This window comes from Dipodomys spectabilis, unplaced genomic scaffold, assembly GCF_019054845.1.
Source record: "Dipodomys spectabilis isolate Male_0828 unplaced genomic scaffold, ASM1905484v1 ptg000197l, whole genome shotgun sequence".
Classification (NCBI taxonomy): domain Eukaryota; kingdom Metazoa; phylum Chordata; class Mammalia; order Rodentia; family Heteromyidae; genus Dipodomys; species Dipodomys spectabilis.
Window position 1 is genome coordinate 7,045,065 of NW_024870874.1, and position 24,905 is coordinate 7,069,969.

A 24,905-nucleotide genomic window follows, 5' to 3' on the forward strand; every position below is an offset into this window, starting at 1 on the left:
TCCTCCCTTTTGTCCCCTAATCCAGTGTTGCTGTTTATCGATTTTACCTGTCTGGACCATTTAATTCTATCATTAACTTCTCAAAATCTAAAGGAGGGAAATCTAGACCTCCCACACTGACATACTCACTTGTGTATTTGTACCTATTATCCTTGTAAAATATATAGTATTGTTTGTGTTTATGTATGGGTTCAAGGGAGAAATACTGAGGTTTGAACTTGAGACCTCACACTTGCTAAGCAAGTGCTCTTCTGTTTGAGGCCTCCAATCATTTTTTGCTTTAGTTTGTTTTTGAGATAGAATCTCACATTTTTTCCCTAGACTAGCCTTTCTGTTTCCTCCCACATACCTGAAATGATAGGAATATATCAGTTTGTGTTTTGGTGTGTCTTTATTTTTTTTTCTTTTTTTCTTCTTCAGACAGTCTTAGTAACATTCCCCCCCTCCCCAGAACTAGCTTTCAACTTCATTCTATCTATCTCTGCCTTCGATTAGCTAAGATTATAGATGAGAGCCGCTACATTCACCTAGTATTTATACGTATTTTAAATTTCCATCGAGGTATCTTATACAATTACAAAGAATTTTCAGGAGCGTGAGAGAAGCTTCCTTGTATTAACTACCTGATGTGCTCACAATAATGGCTTTTTCCCCTTTATTTCTGCTTTTGTTTTCTAAGTTTTTTTTTTTATTTTCTCACCAATTCAGGTTCATGTTAGCATACTTTCTATAATCACTTAAGGCTCAGTATTTTTTTTACATCAAATGTTCCAGATGCTAAAGTTCATTAAAATCCCATTTCTTAAATAAGAGTCCATGCCATCCAAGAAATATATATATCAGTTTTACTATAACAATTGATTATTTTCTACTACTGTGTGTATTAAAAAGCAATCAAATATTACCAGCATCTAAAACAAAAGGTGAAAATAAACGGACCTTTATTTCTTAATAGTCCTGGTGGTAGTTTTTTTAATAGATGGTATTTAAGTCATCAACATGTTTTGTGAGCCTACTACTAACTTTGCTTTACTAGGCCTAAATAAGTGAAGCAAAGAAAATACAAGACCTGCATTTAAGGAAATAAAATTTTGGCCAAATAGAAGAAAACATGTACCTTGTATCAATAGTGCCTGTAAAAAAAAAAAAAAAAAAAGTGGGGGGAGGTGAGAATGAGGGCAACAGAGAGATCCACAGAGGAATAATTTATCTGACACTTGCCTAAGAGTACTCCATTAAGTTTTATATAAATAAACCTAAAGCATTTGAAGAAGCAGACAGTCAACATCTCTGAAATCCAGATTGTTTACAGCAAATAGTAGTTGGGGAGGAGGGAGAGGGTACTAGGAATAGAGCCAAGACAGTGAACTCTCCAGCTAGATCTACCAGAGCAGTGACTTCCTACCAAGTTCTGTAAATGTTTTGACAGGGTTAGAACACTACATCTGTAGTCAGGCTGCATTTCCACAACTCTTGTTTTAATAAATACTATACCATTTCTGTTACAAAATAGCATGGGGATATATATATATATATATATATATATATATTTCCCCTGCAAAGACAGCTGCCACACATGAAAAGGAAAAGAAAAATGATTTTACTTCCTTCCTACCCTGCAGCCTAATGGCAAAGTTACTTTGCAATGTTTCCCCCTTCCCTCCCCCCAAGAGTTTGCAGCTGTTTCTGCCCTTCCCATTGTGCTTGAGTTCAGCTCTGGCTGGGAAAAAGAGTCTGAAGTCCCAGCTGTTGGGTGCAAAGTGAATCAGGTATTTCACAGTGGTTATTTGATTAGAAAGAATTACATTGTTTAGCTAACAATAGTGTGAGCATGGCAGGGAGGACATTTTTAACATGTTCTCAATGTTTATATAAGTGTAACTTATCTCATACAGGTGCAGCTATTCTAAGTACCCTGACGGGTACATCCGTGTGAGTCTCTATCTGTAGAAATGTGTCAATATAGATTTCAAAAATGGTTTTGATCTGTGTGATCACTCTCTTGGGATGTTTTGAAGTAAAATAATATGACGAGTGATGTTTGAGATAGTATAAGTAAACAGTGAGAATGAGCCTTCTTGTAAGGCACAGGGAGTGGGAAAATGTGGCTAAGGAGCCCTAGTGTAGCCTGCAGGGCTACGTGGGAGAGGGAGGAGGGATTCTCATGAAGATCACAGGACTAATCATAGGGATTGCCTGGTCCCCTCTTCTGAGCTCCTTGGCTAATCTACATCCAAACAATGCTTGCTTGATTTTTTTTTTCTTTCTTTACAGAACTTGTATAAGGCCTTTAATCTCTAAATGCAAAGCCTTGCTATTAAAATATTTGTGCATGACTGTCAGTCCATAGAAAGTGAAAGGATCCAGGATTGGGGTGGGTGAGGTTGCTGGACGCCTTTCTAAGGTTTGTTTCAAGTTCAGCTTTACTGACATTTACCAGCAACCATCCTGTGCCTGCTAACAGTGCCCACTGCCTGGGTACAACCACAGCTGCCAGTAGGCTCTATGATACTTTCTTGGTTCTATCTCTGTTCCCCTTTTCCTTGCTCCCCGATTCCTTCATAGGCATTCCTCCCCATACCCTCTCTCTTCTGTGCTTACCTGGACTAATAGAGGCCAGAAATAAAAGAGGTAAGAATCCACTAAAAAGACATCCTTTGCTCATGACCATCGCTTCAGACATGATGTTAATAATCAGTGAACCTGAGAAAAATGACCCCCACCCAGTAAGATTTGCTATCTTCAAATTCCTTGGGCTGCTGTGCCACTAATATGGCATACCTGTTATAGAATCTCATGGGTATGATTTTCATTGGAAGCCTGGTGCATACATCACATTTGGAATTGCTGTTATTATATACTACGGAGACACAGATCATGAATTCAGCAATAATATAAGCATTAGGCAGAGACACAGGCAAATGAAGCTTAAACTCAAATATCATTTCTCTTTGGGGTTGTTAATTCTCCCATCTCTTTTATAAAACATTCAGATAAAAATTTGATCTGCCTTTTGAAAAAAAAGTTTCCATCACTGCATCAGTTGTCTATTCTTTAGAAGAAAATATGCTCAAGAGCCCTGAAATTTCTTGTGTACCAAAAAACAACAACAACCAACTTATTATAAGTAATAATTTCAGTGTTATATCCACAAAATATTAAGCTCAGTTCATATAGACTCCTAAAGTGAATTAATGCTCATTCTTGAAGGACATATATTCTCTACACTATCACATACATAGAAATTTAAAACATCACAAATATCTGGAAGCATGGGGAAAATGTGAAGCTTTTCTTCATTTTGGTGTTGGGTAACAAGGAGTAACGGAAATATCTTTCATGGATGCATTTTAGGAAAACAAAAGACATTGTAAGACATGAAATATATTTACCAGTATTTCTTGAACTTTTATCATGTCAGCACAGATATTTTGTGCACATAGATTAGCTATGCTATAATTAGTGCCTCAATAATGTTGACTTGAAAGCATTGGTTATTTAATTGTTTTTTGATTTTTCTAGTCTATTTGGTTTCTAGAGGTTCCATTTCTTGGATTCACTTTTAGCTCATTTCGAAGAATGAAAACTCATCAGCATCATAATTAATGAGTGAAATGTTTTGCCTTTCCCTAATTCCGTGTCGACATTTAAAAAAAAAAACTCATGCCTACTTACCAAAAAGAGGAAAAAAATCAGAGAAAATGTATTTAATTCAATCTTGCCCCAGGCATTTTGTCTCCTAGTTTTAAGTCTGAGCTGCCAATTCCAAACAGTTATTTCTATTTTCTACTTTTCATCTTTTTCTGTTTCATAAAAGTAAATGTATGTCTTATTTGAAGCAAGAAAGTTTTCTTTACTTTCTGATTTCTTCCCATATAAACACAAATTTCTATCATAAACTAGTCTGTTCTAAAGCATGAGGTATCAGAAACCATATATTGACATACAAATTAAACTGTTGAAGATTATCTAAATTCTGAAATATTAACTAAGGGCTTCATCAAGGATCAAGTAAGCTTCCAATTTCATACATTAATACAGTAGAACCTACTGTGTGTCAAAGTGTGTTCTGTTCTGGGTACCACAGGAAAGCACACACATTACCAGAAGCTCTAAGTTCACATTCACATATAATTCAGTGTGTTTATCAGTAATGTCATCATCTTTACTCACACTTTTTTCCTTGAGCCTCAAATTTCAAAATTAAGCAGATTACAAAGGGCTGAAAATGTGGCTCAAGCAACAGAGCTCTGCCTAAGGGGGAAAAAAATGAGCTTAAACTTAATACTGTGAAGGAGGAGGAAGAGAAGGAGGAGGAGAAAGAGGAAAAGGAAGAAGGAAAAAATACCACATGGTGGCACACATCTATAATCCAAGCACTTGGAGGTTGAGGCAGAATAGTCAGGGGGGTGTGTGTGTGTATGTGTGTGTGTGTGTGTGTGTGTGTGTGTGAGAGAGAGAGAGAGAGAGAGAGAGACAGACAGACAGACAGACAGACAGACAGACAGACAGAAAGAAGAGAAAGAGAGAGACAGACAAACAGAAGAGAGAGACAGACAGACAGGAGAGAGAGAGAGAGAGAAAGAGAGAGTCAGTCAGAGAAAGAGAGAGGGAGAGAAAGAGAATGTGTCAGTCCATCCCAGGGCCTGAACTCAGGACCTGGACACTGTTCCTGAGCTTTTTTTTTAATCAAGTCTACCACTCTACCACTTGAGCCACAGCTTCACTTCCATCTTTTTGGTAGCTAATTGGATATAAGATTCTAACAGACTTTCTTGCTTGGGCTGGCTTTGACTCACGATCCTCAGATCTCAGTCTCTTAAGTAGCTAGGATTATAGGTGTGAGCCACCAGCATTGGGCAAGAATAACCAATCAGAGACTAGACTAGGCTACATACTAAGATTCAATCTCAAAAGAAAAAGAAAAAGGAAAGGAAAGAAGTGTAATGCCAACAAAAATTTTAGTGGTCATTCAGGCATCTCCAAGAATACGACGTAATATAAAATATTCTTAGCCCACAGCTACTAAAGTTAAACCCTCAGACTGGCTATTTTCTGGTAACTTCCAAGGGCCCCTCCCTCTCCTTCAGGGCCTCCACTCTTCCCTATCCTACAGCCACACCTTTACCTCCTTCCACAGCCTGCCCTATGATTTACCTACTACCAACAATCAATCACCGCCTCTCCCAAGCACAGGCCCTGGGGCATGTACATCATCTCCTACTTTGACTGCTTAGCCTATCAAGAATCATCCACGTTCCCTTCCCATTCCTCCTTGACCTCTGCCTGTCTTGGATGCTATTTACAAAGATCCAGTCTGACCATGAGGAAATGTTCTTCAAGATACTAATCAGGGGTGTCTAAAAGACTCCTCCAATAGGAGACTTTGAACCTCCAGAAGTACACCTTCCTCTTAATTTTAGAAAACATTTGGCAGAGAAATACAAGCAAAAAACACAATGAAGTACCACTTCACACCCACTAGAATCAACAAAATGGAAAATAACAAGTGTTAGTGAGCTTGTGGAGAAGTCAGAACTCTCAAATACTACTGGCAAGACACTGTGGGAAATAGTTCAGCAGTACCTTAAAAGACCAAATACAGCATGCTATCAGGCACAATGATTCTATTACTAGACAAGTATACAGAGATACACATGTTCACACTGAAAGTTCTACAAAAGGTCTGGGCAGGGTAGTGCATTCCAGCTGCCCAGGGGGCAGAGGGGGGATAACTGTAGTCTGAGGTTGTCCCCAAGGAAAAACATGAGACCCTATCTGAAACAGACTAGAGCAAGAAAAGGGATAGGAATATGGCACAAGAGGTAGAGCAACCACCAGCGTAGCAAGTGGAGGCCTTGTATAACAAAAAGTTATACATAACTGTTCATAGCAGCATTATTCACAATAGTCCAAAAATGGAAACAACCCAAATATCTATCAAGTGATTAAATAAATAGCTAAATTATTGTATATACCCATGGAATAAAATATTATTAAGAAGGATATGTGTGAATAAGCCTTAAAACATTTATATTAAGTAGAAAATCGGATTCAATTCATATGAAGCTTTTAGAATAGGAAAAATCCTATATAGAAATAGAAAATATGAGTTGTCAAGGGCTAGAGGATTTGGGAAAAAATGAGGGATAATAATTAAAAGGTGTTTGGGGTTTGAGAGGAAAAGAGTAATAAAAATGTTCCAAAGTTAGTTATGATGACAATTCAACAAATCTATAAATATACTAAAATCCAGTGAATTGTCTGCTTAACAACAAAAATTATCCACTTGAGAAAACAGACAGCCACATTCAAATATTGTATGTTAAACTGTGTTTACAATTATTTTAAAAAAATTCAAAAGTTTTTTAGAATAGAACTTTATGTAGGGTAAGGAGATCTAAACTCTATATGTCTGTAGAATTTCACCTAAAACCATTTCATTGAGTTTACAGATTTTGGGACCACATAACAACAGTTTTATTTATCTTTGCCATATCATCTCCCTATTTGTTGCAAGAGATCATGTGAAATAATAGCCCAACAATGGAGTAAATTCAGATTCCTCCCTCTTCTCTCAAGACAATGTATTAGTCCTGCATTCTCAAGAGTAGTAGAGGAATAGGGCTCATGATCTAAACACTAAAGACACAGTAAGAACTCAAAAGATAATTGCCAGTATACTATTACACACTAATTATTCTGAGATTGCCAAGTGATTTATCCTCAAAATTAAATTTCATGCCAAATTCTGGTCTGTCCCTAGAAATATCTCCCTGACAACAAAAAGCAACTCCTAAATCCTTCAAGAATTGCTTCAGGGGCATTTTGAGAGCTGAAATGATTACTCAATTATTTAGGATACTGGCAGTAATGGAAAAGGAGGAATTGATGATAGAACTACATTCTTGGCACTTTAATACAGTAGATGTCTTTACAGAGATAGGGCTAATGATCAACTGAAAAGGTATTTACCTCTGTGGTCCAGTCTCTGCTCTACATTCCAAAGGTTCATCCCCTTTTCCACGAGGCCTTCTTGCCTTCCCTCCCAGCCCATTTTCTATACCAAGCAACACTCATGCTAACTCATGCTTAAAAGTAGAACTTCACTGGCTGAGCTAGTCACATTTCCTCAGAGCCATCAAAAAACCATTTAGGTGGAGAGGCTTTTTCCTTAGGCACACTTAACTTGTGCGGCCAAGATTACTGAAACAAGGAGTAATTGACAAGGCAAATATATTGTGAAAGTAATTTGAGTGCTTCAGCTCAGCAGAGCTCAGACTTGAACCCTTTTATTGGTATTTACTCTGGTGCTCCAAGAATCTAGTGGCTGAGTATTTAAGAACAGGTCAAACACAAGGATTCTGGATGAAGTAACTTGAAAACTTAACTCTTTCTACCTTAGGATCTATGTTGTATTTTCTTTAAGGCAAATAGTAGTAGCTACCTTACAGGGTAATTCTGAGGCATCAGTGAAATCTCTATTTAAATCACTTTGCCTAGCTTAGCCTGGCTTGATTAGACTCCCTATTCTCAAAGTACATTTTCATATGTATGAAGTTTCCAGACAGAAAGGTTTGATGGGAAAAACAATCAATCCAAGACCAAGGTGTTAAGAGCTTCTTTATGAAAAGAAAAAGAACCATACTTTATGAGAAATAAATACTTAGATATAGACTTTGGATATTTGATAAAGTTAAAGAAGGTAATTCAGTAATTAAGATTGATTGCCTAATATAATTATGGGAAGACCAAGAAGGTAGGAACAAGAAGATTAGATGTAGAGTGATATTAAGGCTCCAAAATTTCACTCCTGACATATCATGTGATGGTGGCATTTAAAAACCACAGAACATCATTTCAAAGGGCTCTGGGGATATCTAAATAGCATGGTAAAAATGAAGAGACAGAGACAAAATGCAAATATTCATGGAACTAGTAGTTCATAGTGACAAATAATCTTCAATGAAGGGGAAAATACAGAACAGGTGAAGAATAGAATTGTAGTATGAAGACAGGCTGATGTTTTGTGTTGATTTTGATTTGTGCATAAGAAAAGGAGATTTTTTTTTCACCTTTACAGTTTGAAATGATTGGCAATGACAAGGGAAATGTGGAGCAAAGTGAAAAAGACAAAATGTGAGGTACTAAGCATCGGAAGTGAGTTAAGATTAAAAGCTAGACAATTGAAATCTGGGTATTAGAGAAGAAAAGGTTAAGAATTCTGATGCCTGATATATAACCAGCCCCTAGTGAGAGATAGGGTTGGTAACTGAATTCTTTTACACTTGCCTGCAAAGGTTAGAAGTGCCTATTGGGCTCTAAATTTAGGAAATAACAGTACTTTCCATGTTGGCCACATGACTTTTGAACCATCATTTAACTTCTGTACAAATATAGCTACCATGCTTAATGGAGATGTTTTGAAACTGTTGAGTGCTTGCAGTAGAACAAATGTTAGAGCCAAAATGTCATGATGTTAAAATTTTATGGCTCAGTGTGAGCTTGGTTAGTTTCTTGATTCACAGTCCACTCTGAGAACAAATTAGGTACTTTGGAAATCTTCCTAAATTGTTGCAGGTTACTCATCACCACTACTGTCTTGGGGAAAAAAAAAAAACAACTGTTGTTTTCCCCCGAACAGTGTTATGTTTGCATGTTTGTTAGAATACAAAGCAGTTATTCCTCTAATTTGCACTCTTTTTATGAATATGAATAACAAACATGATAAGTTAGTGAGTTTAATCCTTCTCTCAGATGCCCATGTCTGTCCCATGATTTTCAGAACCAAGGCAAACAGATGCACTTTCAGTGCAATGTAAAAGATTATTAGAGATGTCAGGCAATTTCACAGAGCAGATTTCAAGCCCAGATCTGTCTCAGCCTCCTACACCCTCATGTACATGCAAACTGATGGCCTACTTACCAGTGACAGTCTCTCTGAAGCACTCCTAAACCCTCGGAAAATCTGCATTCAGCTCAAACAATTATCATGATCTTATCTCAGTTGTTGTCTGCTGACTCTGAATTTCATCCCTGGGTTCTAGAACTTTACATAGCTGGGAAAGATCCCCAATTAGAAATATCTGAAAGCCGTACTGACACTCAATTCTCAAATCTCATTTCCTAGGCATTATTTAAACCAGCAGGCCTTATTTTGAAGCTGGTGTAAGAAGCAGAACTTTATTATAATAGACGTAATAACATATCATGGGACAATAGCATATAAAAAATACAGTAACTACATCATTTCCACGTAGCAGGGGGCCTATTTTGAGCTCAAAAGATTCATAAATACGGCTTAAAAGTGGTAAAGCCGGAACCAATTCCAGGTTTCCAGACTCCACTTCCATTACTCTTACCATTACGTCAAGGAAAACTGCCCCATAGGGAGGATAGATTAAAAAATGTAATCCAGAATCCTTGGAACCAATGTGATGTCTTCCTTCTGAGGAGAGTTTTGGCTCTTACAGTTGTCCACACAATTGTGCGGATTTGTATGCATATGCTGGCTGATTGATTGGAAGATCTCCTTCCCTAGATTCCATTAAAAGATCATAGCAAAAGTCTGTCTTGAGGGTTCCGATGAATTGGCTTCAAGGCAAGAGATTAGAGGATGTCGTATTGATTTACAGCAAGATGAACTGTTGAGTCTCTAGTTCAAACACCCACGAGTTCTCCTTATCTATGATTATCATGATCATCCACATTTCTACTTGTATTTATAACAGTCTTGTGGGAGTGAGGTTGTTTCCTTTTTGTTTCTCAGGTTGTGGTTTCTCGAACAGTATCATTCACCCCCCATGTGAATTTTCAACTGGATTCCCACCCTGTATCTCCAGAAGTGATTGTAGAGCACCCACTGAACCAAGATGGCTACACTCTGGTTGTCACTGGGAAGAAGGTAAGCCCTGTTTCCACTCAGAGTTTCCATGGATATGGTTCTTCCTAACGAGATATTTATAGCCAGCCTTCTATGGGTTTTGTTTTGTTTTGTTTTATAACTTCTCTCTTCATCTTAGATCCAGTCTCCATTATGTTCTTTTTTGAGTATTCCATAGATCTTCTGAAATAAAATTAAGTTTTTAATTCAAGGGATATTAAGCCTAAGGGAGATGTTCATATTGTACTTTTCTCCTCCAGAAGAGCACTACAGAATGAAAATTACAGTCTTAAGAGTAAAACTGTAATGCAAGAAGATAAATCCTGAAAATACATATTGGAATCTAACTCCAGCCAATAATCCCTCTTCCTCTGGGACAAAGCTGTGCATCTGAGTAGGAGAATTGAATGCAACCTTACTTAGAATTTCCCAGGGGTGCAACTGTGTTTTCTTACATCTTAAATTATACTCTCTTATTATTTGTAAGTAATCTCAGGCAGAGCTAAATGTCCACACTATCTAGAACCTCTGACATTTAATAATGATGCTTGTGTACCTGAATGGTACTATTATATTAATATTTTGCTTTGGTTTTGGTTTGGGATTTTTGGAAGCATCATCTTACTACAGGTTCCCAAGCTGGACTGGAGCTTGCAATTCTCCTGCTTTAGTCTCTCAAGTAGTTGGGAATTCCAGGTGTTTACCACTGTACTTGGTTATTACTGGCTAGCAGTGTTAACTTTATTATCTATGTGCCAACAACAGAAGAAAGGAAAGAGTCGTTTTATCATTTTAAACACAACAATAATTACAGTTTGCACAGATTCAATAGACTATAAAATTATATGCATTATCTATAAGTTTTTATATATTCCACTTTTACTTAAACAAATCAAAAACTCCTCTTCCTGTCCTTTCTTTTCACAGATCACCAAGATCCCCCTGAATGGCTTGGGCTGTGGACATTTCCAATCCTGCAGTCAGTGTCTATCTGCCCCTTCCTTTGTGCAGTGTGGATGGTGCCATGATCAGTGTGTGCGGTCAGATGAATGCCCCAGTGGGACATGGACTCAGGAGACCTGTCTGCCAGCAATCTATAAGGTCAGAAACTCTGTCAGCTGTTACGTGTTCAGTAAACACAAATTGCTCCTTTTTAATTTTTTTCAAGTATCTTCAAGTAGTTGTACAAATGAGTTGCCATCTAACAAAGCAGTTTGTGAATATAATATGTTTTTGTCTGTGTCATCCCTTTCAACATTCTTACCCATCATTTCCCCACCCACTCCTTCCCCCACTCTTCTTAATTTTGCAGAAACCCTCTTTTTTAAAAAATCCAAATCTCAATTTATTCTTTTAGCGGTGAAGCATCAGCCAAAGCAACCTGTCCCTCTGTTGCTCAAAATAGGGAAAAAGACTGCTAAAGCAGTCTTTTTTTTTTTACAGTTTTTTTTAATTGTAAAGGTGATACACAGAGAGGTTACAGATACATAAGTCAGGTAAATAAGTCCATTTCTTTTTCTTAATTTAATTTTGTTGTAAAAGTAATGTACAGAGGGGTTACAGTTACATATATATTGAGTACATTTCTTTTTTTAATTTAATTTAATTGTAAAGGTGATGAACAGAGGGGTTACAGTTACATAAGTCAAGTAATAGGTACATTTCTTGTTGAACAATGTTAAACCCCCCCCCTTATTTTCTCCCACTATGCCTCCCCCCTGACTCCCCTCTGCCCCTAAAGTTGTAAAGTTCATTTCCAACGTAATTTCTGGGGAGTATCACTGTTGCACTGGTGCATCTGTTGTACTTTGTCTTAACATTTTGTTATTCTCTTTCCCTTCCCCAAATCAGATAAATGTATATACAAGACACAGGAGCACTCTTGAGTCCTGCATTTGAAGAGCTTGTTTCACATTTACCGGCCACACTCTTTGGAGTCTGCTCTCCCTTAGTGTTGTATGTAAAACAGAGCAGCATTGCTCCTCATTTCTTCACACTAGGATTTATTTTTTCCTACCTGACTGACCCATTCTGATTCCTCATTCTTTCCTTCATGTCAGATGCCCAGACAAGAGCCTCTATCAGCGTAGGGACAGATCGGTTCATGGCAAACCCTGGCCTCTTAGGTAAACCATGTAACTTGATAACCCAGCCACCCTGGGGGAGATAGGAAACAAGGTGTCTTCCTGTTTAACCATTCGACAGAAACACTGAATCATCACAGATGGGAAATTGTCTTCAGAATATTGTGGGAGGCAGTGAAGGGTCAACACCCATGGGTAGCTAGGAATCTTGTCTCAATGTACCTGGATGTGTTTATAAAGGCTGACCTGATTGCTAAGATTTTCTGTGAGCCATTTCATGCCTTAATCTACGCAAAAAATACTTATAGAGTGTATGTGTGTATATACATACTTATATATATTTACAAAGTACATACTTATATATAAATATAAGTTTATATATATACATATATATATATATATACTTCTAAGTATATATGCTTTAAAGTACATGGCCTTTCCTAGACACTAGAGGCATTCAGTCCACAAGGAGAAAAAGGCACCTCCTGCTATTGGGACCTTAGTTTTTGCAGTGGATTTCAGTCCTGACATTTTACATTTTAGCCATGCACACTGTGTCTTCATTTACCCAAGTTTGTGCTTGGCACAACTTAGATGAAAATCTCTGATTCTTTGGTTCAGTTATATTTTTCTTTAAAATAATTCCCAGATGAGGATCCAGTATGTATTTTTTCTGCCTGCATTTAGAACAGTTGTTGGACTTTAGAATATTGTTCTTGTGAAAGATTTAAGTTAAAGATCTCCTTCACCTGGCTCATTCCTAAGTAAACAAAGTGTGCGGGTCAGGATAAGAGCAGTCCCTAAGCAGGTGGCTGTTTTCATTTAGTTACGGGTTAGTTAGGTCAAGGTTTGCAGTGGCTGACTGTGTTTCAGTCTAATCATTTTCCATTAGGTTTGACATAGTTATCAAGACTCAGTTTGACTGGTCAGGGAAAAGAGCTAAGAGAGAAAAAGAAAACAAATGTAAATCTATGTACTTATATACTAAGTAATTATGTACTTCATATACTCTTAAAAATTACATATAATCTAATGCATTTATAAGCACAGAGCCTTGGTCATTTTAAGCACTAGAAATTTGAACTCTTCACATTCCATAAAAAGCAATATGGAATGTATGTGTGAATGTCTATGTGTGTGTGTGTTTGTACACACACTGGAATCACAACAATTTCTTTTTTCAAAAAATAACAAACCAAGACAAATGGAACATTTAGTTTTGTCCACTGTACTTCTCTTCACTAATCATGAAGGCTATGTTAAACAAAAAAGGCTGAAGATAAATCAATATTTGAGAAATGGGGAACCAAAGAATCTTTTATATATTTGGGGCTCCTTCTTTCATCTTCTCTAATACCATCCTCGTACATTTGGGAATGTTTTTAAAGGTTGCATTGTATCAGGCCCAATCAATAAGGCATGGGCTGTATAGTCAGAGGGAAAGTGGTACAGCTGAGTCCATAAATCCTCTCAGTTCATAGTTGTTAGGAAGATTTCATGCTACACTAGACCATGACATTTAACATTCTTACTGCAAAAAAATGGACAGATTATTCATCTTTTCTTTATCTCTCTTAAACTCTACATGCATAAAATCCAGCTAATATATATAGTTTCAGTTTCCAATATATACACGTTAACCTGCTTTTCAAGGTACATGCTGATCAGTGGCTGAAATTCTTTGCAGTTGTCCAAACCAGCAAGACAATATCATATACCACCACAAAGACATCTGTGACTTTTTTGTCATGTTAAAGCAGAAAGGAGTCTTTCATTATGAATTGTAATTGTCAAAGACTCTTTAAAAAAAACCTTTCTCATATTTTATCTTAATGAGTTAAAAAAAAAAAACCATGATCTTAAATTTAAAAATACTGCTGGAATTGGCCCATCAGTGATAGAATGAGAGCTGTGTCTTCCCCAGCCAGAGAAGTGGGAGACAGAGCCTCTGTGGCTTTCTGTCAGACACTCATTTCCTGTTCACTGAGTTTCTCTGAGCTTTGGGATAACTCAGAGTTTGCCAGCCCATTGTTGGGGCTGTTCAAGGGTGTGTGGTCCATGACTGCTTCCTTCCCTTACCCATGGAAGAGTGAAGGTTGTCCCATAAGCTGAGAGGAAAGGAGCCCAAAGAGAAAAACTAGACAGAGCTGGCCTTTTGAAGCCTGAGAATCTAGAGGTTTATAATATCCATCTCTATTGCTGGTGTACCAGGTAAACAACTCTCCAAGTCTTTTCTGAAATCATCTCCCAGGCACTTTACCTTATATTGAAAGTGATAACATGTGTCCAGGGACAGACTTCAGCTTTTCCATAGAACTGGGGAAGTAGGTAGAAGGATCAGACCCACATCAGCCTTGGGCAGCTGTTTTAGGTGGGGGAGTCTTCTGATTAGAAGAGGGAACAGCAGCTGTGTGTCGGCTTCAGGCTGAAGAGAGTCCTGGGAGGGTTGGATGTCTTGTTCTCTCCTACTGGATTTCTAGTATAATAATAAACAGATTTTTTTGCCCTAGTAGTTCTCATTTGGCTCCACATAGACGAGGTAAATGGTCATGAAAGGCACAACTGTGTAATGGATTTTTATGGGTAAAATGGATATCATAAAAGCATTAAGTTAAGACTTTATGGGGTTTGGTAACAAGGATATGTTAAGACTTGGGTCCATGATTATTTACTTAAGAAAACTGGGAATGTTTGTAAATTTGAATTTTGCTAAAACGTTTTCTACAGGATTTGCACAAAATTGGGCTTTAGCAAATACTCTTGCTAGTGTCTGAGTTGCTGGTATCTTCATGCTAAGCTTTCCCACCATTGTACTTTTCAGCACAATTTACAATATGTCCCCCGAAAGAGCATTTCCTTTCTCAATTGTCACACAGCTCTGTAGGAGAAACTTATTTTTAACTTAGAAATGTGTTCTGCTTAAATAGCTTTAGCCTCAGAACAGTTGTCTTACAGACATGGTAAGTGCCTAATGCTTATATCATGGCTGACAAAATTTTATTAATAACCTCAAATTTCACATTACCACACCAAAGTGAGGCTGCAGCAATGCAATGAACCTATTATTGACTGAATATCAAACATGTGGCAAAAAGTTAATCTTTAAAAAATGAAATGCAATATACTAACAATGGATAAATTAGGAAATTTTCCAGAGTATTGGCTTGGGTTCCATCTATTTCTGGAGTTCTGTATGTATTAAATATTACACAATTTAATTATATGTCATGTACATGCAATATAGTAAATGGAGACCACATTTAAAGGACAATGAAAATCCCATCATTAATCAATATGAATTGATAGATATAAAGAAGTAGATCCACTTATAAAGATAAAAAAGTATGTCATATATATGTTCATCAGTGCTTGTCATATAGATGATGCAGAAGGGAGGGAGGAAGGAAGGAAGGAAGGAAGGAAGGAAGGAAGGAAGGAAGGAAGGAAGGAAGGAAAGGAGGAAGAGGAGGAGAAAGGAGAGGAGGAAGGGAGGGAGAGAGAAAGCAGACATGTATTAAATACCATCTATGTATTTAGTATTATGACATCTGTTGAATGCAACTATACAAACCCTGCACACCAAAAGAGATATGTTTGGTGTGCAGCTTCTTTTTCTTCTCTGCGTTACAATAAGCATGTTGTGCACACAGCTAGAAAACACAACATAACATTTATTGGACCTTCACTTCTAGGCCTATTAAGGAATTTGGACCAGAGTTTGATGCAGAGTCTCATGAAGGAGAAGTTGCAATCAGTTACAAGTAAATGAGAGTCTGAGCCTTAGAAATAAAAAGTGAGTTCATTTCAGAGTAGCTCCAAAGACCCCTCATTGCCACCCAGGCTAACTCTGGCTCTCTATCCCATCTCTGGAACTCCTTAAGCAGCTGGGTATCATCAGCATGTCAGGTAGCTTTAATGCTTGTTGCAGATGCTCAGGAATTTTTGACCCTTTTCCTTTAGCCCAAGTTCAACTTTTACTAGATTGTGGGAGAATGGAAGAATTTCCTACTATTTATTAAGTAGTTGTTTTGGCTTTCTACTGATATGAAATGTAATAATATATTGAATTGTTTTAAAGTTCTCTGTTGACCTTACAGGTTTTCCCAACTAGTGCACCTCTTGAAGGAGGGACAATGCTGACCATATGTGGCTGGGACTTTGGATTCAAGAGAAATAATAAATTTGATTTAAGGAAAACCAAAGTTCTCCTTGGCAACGAAAGCTGTACCTTGACCCTGAGCGAGAGCACCACAAATATGTAAGGATCTTCAAATTTATGCGTTGTTGGGCTGGGAATGGAAGATGGGTCCTGTTTTGGAATGAATACTGGTTTTAAAAAATGCTCAAAACATTCATTCTTGAATTAGTAAAGACCTTGGCCTGATGTACAACTTGTAGACTTGTTTTGTTTTGCTCAGATTTACTTATGAGAATTAGGGGAAGAGAAAAGTAACATGGCCTAGGTGAAGAATCAAAAAATCTGGTCTCCAGAGTTTTGGCAGCCATTATAACCCAACAGCAATTGGCTAGATTTGAAAGAATGGCACTCTATCTTTCTAATCTTCAAATATGGACTCCAAAGGCTTTTTTCTGTGAAAGTCAATAAGCTACTTAATACAGATCCTTTATCCAAATTCACATAGAAGTCCTTGGTAACATAGTGAAGCCTCCAAGTCACATTTTTGAGACTTTCTGAATGAACTTAAATTTATATTTATATTCATTCTGCTATAGTCCATATGTGCTTTTTAAAAGCTCTAAGGTCCATCTTGAACAATGAATTCAGAAACTATTGGTTACCATGTGCTAACATTGGTTTTATTGGTTGAATCTCTTATGATTGAATTAATTTTGCATGTAATAGACTTTATTCTGGTATTACAAAAGATCTAATTATATTAATTTCACTTATACCAAACAATCAGTTTATAATAGTTAGCTCTCAATGACAAAACAATCTTTTCTAGAAGTCACACGTATCAGTTTCTTAATTATTGCATTATAAGTTAGAACTTGGAAAAATGAAAAATAGTTCATTCTCTTCTTTTAAAAGTTACTTACAAATTATATTTAAATTTTTTCAGAACTATAAGATCATTCTGTGGAAAGCCTAATCAAAACCCCAATTAAAGCCTAATTAAAGGTGAATTTTGTTAGCCTTTAAATAATTTACTAAACATATGACAAATACAACCATAGAAATGTCCCTGTTAACATACTTTGATGAAGAGATTTGAATTCCTTGTAGCGAGATTATTCCAAATGTTACTAAAATACATGTGTCTTACGTGTGTCAAATACTACAGCTACAATTTTATAGACTAAGATTATTGTACTCATTTTAATTGACAAAATCTACATGGGGGAGCCCTAATGTTTCCTATTTGGGTTATGTAAATATTCTATTCCAGTTAATATAAACTTTAGCATAATAGTACAAAGTAGACATGCAATTTTCAGCCTTTATGCTTACCATGAAACTCTCGTTACTGTTCAATCATCAGCTCAGAATTTGGAGTTAACATCTCATCATTAACAACAGCCAAACCAGAAAATGCTTGTGGATTTGTAGCATATTAATTTTGCTTTTCCCCCCCTCAGGTTGAAATGCACAGTTGGTCCAGCAATGAATGAGCACTTCAATATGTCTATAATTATTTCAAATGGTCGAGGAGCAACCCAGTACAGTACATTTTCTTATGTAGTAAGTCCAAGCATTCCTTTTCTCAAGAACTAAGATATTTGATTTTCAGCGAATGTATATTGAATAATAAAATTAACAAGTTTCTTTGTTTTTATCTCCCTTTCAGGATCCTATAATAACAAGTATTTCTCCAAGTTATGGTCCTAAGGCTGGAGGCACTTTACTTACTTTAACTGGAAAATACCTAAACAGTGGAAACTCTAGACACATTTCCATTGGTGGAAAAACATGCACTTTAAAAAGGTGTTGTAAATTTATTTTATTTTATTACATTTTATTAGAATACATTTTTGTGGGGCTGGGAATGTGGCTTAGTGGTAGAAGTGCTTGCCTAACACGCATGAAGCCCTAGATTCGATTCCTCAGTACCACATACACAGAAAGAACTAGAAGTGGTACTATGATTCAAGTGGTAGAGTGTTAACCTTGAGCAAAAGAAGCTCAGGGACAGTGCCTAAGCCTTGAGTTCAAACCCCAGGACTGGCAAAAAACAAAAGTTCTTTTTTAAAAAATTAGTTATATAAGAGAGATTTCATTTCATCATTTGCATACAGGTACACAATATTTATTTTCATTTCTTATGCTGTTAGATTAATGCCTGTTTCTAGGAAACTAAGGACACTATTTTCGGTAAAGAAAAAAGTCTTTTTCTTTAATGTTTACTATCCTACTGAGGAGATTGTTTCCTTCCCAAATTAATCTGTTCCCTTTTGCTGATTTTTCTACCCTTTCCTTTATATATGTTAATTGCTTTTCTGAGTTTTATCTTCCTATTGTGATAATCTCAGTGCCCTAGCTACATTGCAAATGTGAGTCTCTGGTCATGCCAATCAATTAGAATACACATTTCCATCAAGATTTAAAATTAGAGTATGTCACAGAGGGTGGAAGAAATAGAGGAGACTGGGATTGGAAGGAGTTGTGTTTCTGCTTCTTAGACTTGAAAGAGCTCAATTTGCTCAAGTACCAAAAGTTCTTTAAAGATTGCTTAAAATGTCAAATCTTTTAAAGTAAAGGATGATCTTTCAACAACAGAGCTAAGTTTGGGATCCAGTAAGATGTAAATAGCCTACACTAAAAGGCTGTTTCCAGACGATCTCAGGAAATCCCTATTTAGGAGTCATTGAGTTATACCCTTTGATTTATGGATGTAATTCTAAGTTATGTGTATCTCTAATAGCTAAGGTCTTTTTTTTTCTTTCCTTTTCTTCCTCTTGCTTTTTTTGTCGTTGCTGTTCAGTGTGTCAAATACTGTTCTTGAATGTTATACCCCAGCCCAAACCATTTCAGCAGAATTTCCTGTTAAACTGAAAATAGACTTAGCCAACCGAGAGACCAGCAGCTTCAGTTACCGGGAAGATCCTGTTGTCTATGAAATTCACCCTACCAAATCCTTTGTAAGGTAAGCAAACACTTCTGGTAGCTATAAGAAAATAAGGATCATATATATCACTGTAGAAGAGTCAAAACAAATTACATTTTTACCCCTAGCTTTGATGCTACTGCATTTCTTCTAAAGCTTATCTGTTTAATTCACTGGAGAAAACTGTACTAATATACTAGGTACAATTTGACTTTAGCTGTGTTTTTTAATGACAAGAAGCATTTCATTCTATTATGTTTTAAACATATGAAAAAGCAATTCAATAAGCTACCATAAATTGTGTACACTGAAATATATGTCAATGCTGTACAGTAATATGCCCCCCCAAGAAAAGGTGAACTCACCTTTTCTTGTCCATTTTTCAGGGTATTTTTTTTTCATTTAGCCTACTTTACACACAGCTTTTCCCCATACCAGATTCCCTTTGAGTTGGTATCTTGTTGGACTCAGTTCAGTCCGCCCTGTTTCCATTAATTCTATCAGTCTAGCAACAATATTGTCTGTTTATTTTTTACAGACAAAAAAATATTTTTTCTATATTTGGTGAATAAAAGTACAAAGGTACTGGGACCCAGTGACTCACACTTGTAATCCTGCCTACTCAGGAGACTGAGATCTGATGATTGCAGTTCGAAGCCAGTCTGGACAGAAGTCTATGAGACTTTTATCTCCAGTTAACCACCAGAAAACCAGAAGTAGAGCTATAGTTCAAAGTGGTAGAGAACCAGCCTACTCAGGGACAGTGCCCTGAGTTCAAGCCCTATGAACAACAACAAAAAAAAAAAAAAAACTACAGAAACATGCAAAGATCTTTCTGCATCTTATGAAATAGAAATTTGTAACAATATTTTCAAATAACATTATTTCCAAAGAAGAGTTGCCCCTGAAATTCCATTTGATTTATTGCTTTTCCTCCAGCATTAATTCAGTGCATGTGGAAAAATAGAACCTCCTCTTAAAATGTTTGGTGGGAAGAAAATTCTCAGATTCCCATTTTCTTTCTACTGTGTTTTTTTTTCAGTGGCGGAAGTACAATAACAGGTATTGGAAGAAATCTGAATTCAGTTAGTGTTTCAAAGCTGGTAATAAGTGTGTATGAAGCTGGAAGGAACTACACAGTGGTAAGTCTTTGGAGTGATGGGCCTACTCGGAGCTTCTGTCACTCTGCTCTGTCATGCGGCTTCCTGGGCACACGGGACATTTGTTTTTGTTTTTAAAGTTTGCTAATTACCTTCTTAGTGGCATATTTCAGACAAAAACCATTTAGGCTTGGGATGATGTTGTAAACATATACACACATATAAATATTAAGATACAAATGAAGACCAACTTGAGACAAGTTTTTAAAGACAATAAGAATAGAAATAACAGTATTCTCAAGAGAGGGGTAAATTCCATAAAAGTACATTATATGCATGTCTGGGAATATTGCAGTGAACAAAACCCTTTGCACAATTAGTATGCACTAGTAAAAATGGAGAAAAAAGTAATAGAGGAGGTGAATTGAATATTCATACAAGAAAATGTCATGATGAAACCCCTTACTATGTAAAACTTAGTAAATGTTCATAAAAAGTCAAGTGGCCATAGAAAAATGAACATCATAGCACTGCCCTATGTCCATTTACTGCCCTATTTACTATAGACTATAGGTGCTATTTTAAGAAAACTCTTGGATAAAGCCTATAATCTTTCTGCAACCTACTTTTCTTTCTAAAGCAGCAGACATAGTGTCTTCTTACATCCCCATTCTTCTGTATGTCCCATGGTTACCACATTGCCAAGTAACAAGGGAGGACACTATTATCTCTTAGATGTAGATGGTATTTGTTGTTTTTCCACATGTTCTTATTTTATTGGCAAGGTTAATCAGAATTTAACTAATTGCCTCCTTAAAAGTAATTCCCCCCCCCCAAATTTAAGTAATTGACCCATTTTGTACTGTAACCATTTCACTAAGTCACATTAAAATTTTATTTTTAGTTTAGATTTGGAGATGATTGGGTGAGTTTCCAAACATCCATACTTTTCAGCAATGTTTTTCTCTACTATGAAATGCTGTAATCGAGTTGGACGTGCATGCTCAACTTAGAATAACTGAGTTCTAAGTGCTCCTGCTCAAGCAGTGTTTTGATTGAGCAGGTGATAGATTGAATTACAGCACTTTCTTCGAGATTTCCCATTCAATATTTCTTGAAGAATAAAGCCACAGTGTTCTTTAATTACAAAAACCAATTTGGGGCCAAAAATGTCAAGCTAAATCACCAAACAATAAGGTCATTTCAAATAAGATTTTTCTTGACCTTCTCAATCAGCCACATTGCATCACCTCTAAGGAGTATTATTAGATTTTTATCATATTCCTAAGAGATGGTACTCTAGGGAGTCTCCACATGAAGTAAAGGGCTTTGAAGCCAATCCTCAGACATGGCCACAAACAAAGTTAGAATAACCACTGCTATTAGTTTAGAGGACATCAGTTCTCCATAACCAAGAGAAAGTTTTACATCAACCAAATAAAAATACCCTCTTAGGTATTGGCATGTGATTTTTTAGAGTAAAAATTTGAAAAGTTACTGGTTTTGTTAACAATGAAGCTTCATTATTAAAGTTAATAACTAAATTTTCATTGATCTCCTTTACCGTTATTCAAATGACCCTTAAAACAACTATTAGCTTAGTTCAATTATTCATAGTCAAATATTTATTAGAAATCATCCAGGTGTCCAATATAAGAGATGCACTTCCCCCAGAGAGAGTCAAACAATAGTGGAAGATTAAATCTTATCTGTTAACCTATCTGGAAATGTACACTTCTATTGTTTTAGCCACAAACATGTTGGTACAATAGAACTATGCATGGGAATTGGACAAGAGTGGAACATTAAGTGGACCTCTTTTATTCTTTACTATCTCACTATTTACTATTTTGGTATTTGTGAAAAACACCTGGTAAAGAGAAGTGTTTTTTCCATGTCCCCTCTTGCTTATAGAATTTGAAGTTGCCCATGATGAATTGAACCTATTTATCAGTTAATAAATACAAACTTGTGATCGGGTCTGATTTAAATATATAGGTCCAGCCACAATAATTTTTAAGTTTAATAAACTCAAATCTTCTAAAATGTAATTGCCTTCTTAACAAAATATCCCCTCATTGGTTAATGCACATTGGGTCTGAGAATTCTACAGCCTCTTATGTGGCTTCAGAGTTCTGGCTGTTACATAGAGAATTATTATATTGGCAGTAAGATTGTTCATTTCCATTTTGAAAAAGATGATTAAAAAATGAATATCGCTTAGTATTATAATATGAATTTCATGTGAAACTAAATAAAACTGAATTTTATTCATGTTGTATGTCATTTTATCTCCTTATAACATACATTCTTAAATGTACAATATTTTTTTAATTTTTTAAGTATCAAGGACCAAATTCTGCTTGTGCTTTTTATGTACATCCTGAGGCCATTTGCTATTGTGGGCATACAGAATTGTTTTATTTCCAAGTATGCTTGTCAAAGAAAAGGAAATCTAAGGGATGTTGTTGCTTGTTTGTCTTTTCCTTGGGGGGGAAGAAACACAACCATTTAACTGTAAATGTGCCACTTTATATCGCTAGTTTTAGCCTAAGTACAATAAAGAGGAAACCACACTTTCCAAAATTCCATAAATCATAATTTCAAAGGGGAAGATTTGAAATGTGAGATGAAAGGGCATGAAATAATAATAGCAGAGCCTTTGTAAAATAGAGAGCATAGGAAAATATTTACCAATATAGAAAATGTAATTTTTTAAGAAGTATAGCATGGGGGTTAAGACAGTGACTATTGATTGAATGGCTTAGGGTATATACCCTACTCTGCTTCTCTAGAATGTGGCCTGGTCTAATATGTTTGCAAACCTTAGTTCTTCATTTTTAACAGGATAATTATGGCTCCAACCTGTAGGATTATCAGAAAAAAAAATGTAACCAACCCTGTAAAATATTCTCCACAAAAACTGGTATCAGATCCTTAACACACATGAGAAAAGAATCTACTTATAATATTAACTGTATGGTGACTTACCATGCAGCATACTACATTGTGAATAATATTCTAATCTTAATTCCTAAATGAGGAAATTCAGATTTCTGAGTAAGGGCTCTGCATCCATTCCTATGGCTTGAGTTAAAACTAGCATCTGACCCAAGAATTTGTAATCCCACAAAGCCCAGCTCCCACTCAGCCATAGCTGCTTCACAACACCGGAAAGTGGTCCTTCCCAGTGGTTGTCTTGTTTTCTTAAGTAAGATGATGGAGTAAAGGTCAGCTGCAGAAAGAGCACCATAGTTCATTTTGGACAAGTGAAAATCTATGTTCCTTTGAAGATTGAGTCCTTAGGAAAACTTTGCATCTGTCATATTTCCAGAAATAAGATGTCTTTAACATTATGAATTCAAGTGCAGGCTTTCTCTCAATATTATATACATACTATATATAACATATACATCATATATATCTTGTATATATGATTTTCCGAAGCTGTAAAGTTGGAAGTTGCTATGGATCCTGTCAAGCGCTGCCCTCTGACAGAGGATAATAATTGTGTTGTCCTCCAGGCATGTCCACACCGCTCTAATTTGGAGATCATCTGCTGCACCACTCCTTCACTGCAGCAGCTGAATCTGCAACTCCCCCTGAAGACCAAAGCCTTTTTCATGTTAGATGGGATCCTTTCCAAAAACTTTGATCTCATTTATGTACATAATCCTGTGTTTAAGCCTTTTGAAAAGCCAGTGATGATCTCAATGGGCAATGAAAATGTACTCGAAATTAAGGTAAGAATTGCTTAAAATGGTCTCTTAAATCAACTTGAACTCTATTAACTTCATGGCAATATGAATAGAATCATTGTATTTGGTCAGTGTATCTTCTACATCAGCAAATACCTAAGCTCTGAAAAGCAAACCTTTTTGGCATAAGACTAAAAGATAAGTGTGGATTGCTTTTTAATGGAGCATTTAAAACTCCTTTTTGTGTATATATTTTTAAAAATAGCAAATGCTGAACACAAATGTATTAAAGAGGCTCAAGCTTACAGGGACACTTTATCCTGATGATCTTATACATTCCCTGTATGCTTTACCTAAATGTGCTCATTTATAAGATAAGCAGCAAAGGCCATGGAAGTAAATGCCTCAACTGTAATTCTGTACTTCCTTGTAATACATGGAGTTTTGCATCTGGTCATCTGTAAGCTAGTTTATAAATGAAACAGGTTGCTTTTTTTACTACCTTAGTAACATATTAGCCTCTAAAAATAATGTCATGGGTAATAACAGATCACCTTTCCTAAGCCAGCCTATTACATCTCAACAGAAGCAATTAAGCCAACACATGAATTGCAGACCAAAGATTAGAATACATCTCTGATGTCACTTAAGTCATTTCTACTTCAAATAATAATAAAAGAGGCAAGATGATTACGATTTCAATTATCCAGTACTAGTCATTAGAAACAGAAATATAGTTATCCTTCACCAATTTATTCTCCGAACAACAATGTATTTCTTCTTTAGACAGATTTGTTTTCTTGAAAGATCATCTGAGTATAAATATGAATAAACACAAGGCAATAAGCCCATCCTTATTTGGGTGCAATATAGGTTGCTGTAAACTTTTCCATCTAAGGAATATGTTTCCCCTGGACTTTTGTCTGCTTTTTACCAATACAAACCAACCCGTGCACACATTCACACTCATTGTATTTGTACAATAATTAAGCAAACCCAGCATGAAATTAAATGGAGGCCTGCTTCAATGAACAGCATGTTTACCACAGCAAAGTTCTTTCATCTGCTTCTTT

The 24,905-nt window shown here is 36.2% G+C and overlaps 1 protein-coding gene across 1 annotated transcript in view; it reads left to right on the plus strand.

Moving 5' to 3' along the window:
* Positions 1-24,905, plus strand: part of Met (MET proto-oncogene, receptor tyrosine kinase) — a 107,652-nt gene that overhangs the window by 56,780 nt on the left and 25,967 nt on the right. Inside the window, exons 4-11 of the mRNA XM_042696004.1 lie at positions 9,770-9,904; positions 10,811-10,984; positions 16,065-16,225; positions 17,569-17,671; positions 17,778-17,914; positions 18,912-19,073; positions 20,077-20,176; positions 23,659-23,877. Of these exons, the coding sequence (XP_042551938.1) occupies positions 9,770-9,904; positions 10,811-10,984; positions 16,065-16,225; positions 17,569-17,671; positions 17,778-17,914; positions 18,912-19,073; positions 20,077-20,176; positions 23,659-23,877 (1,191 nt within the window). The remainder of the gene's footprint in view (positions 1-9,769; positions 9,905-10,810; positions 10,985-16,064; positions 16,226-17,568; positions 17,672-17,777; positions 17,915-18,911; positions 19,074-20,076; positions 20,177-23,658; positions 23,878-24,905) is intronic.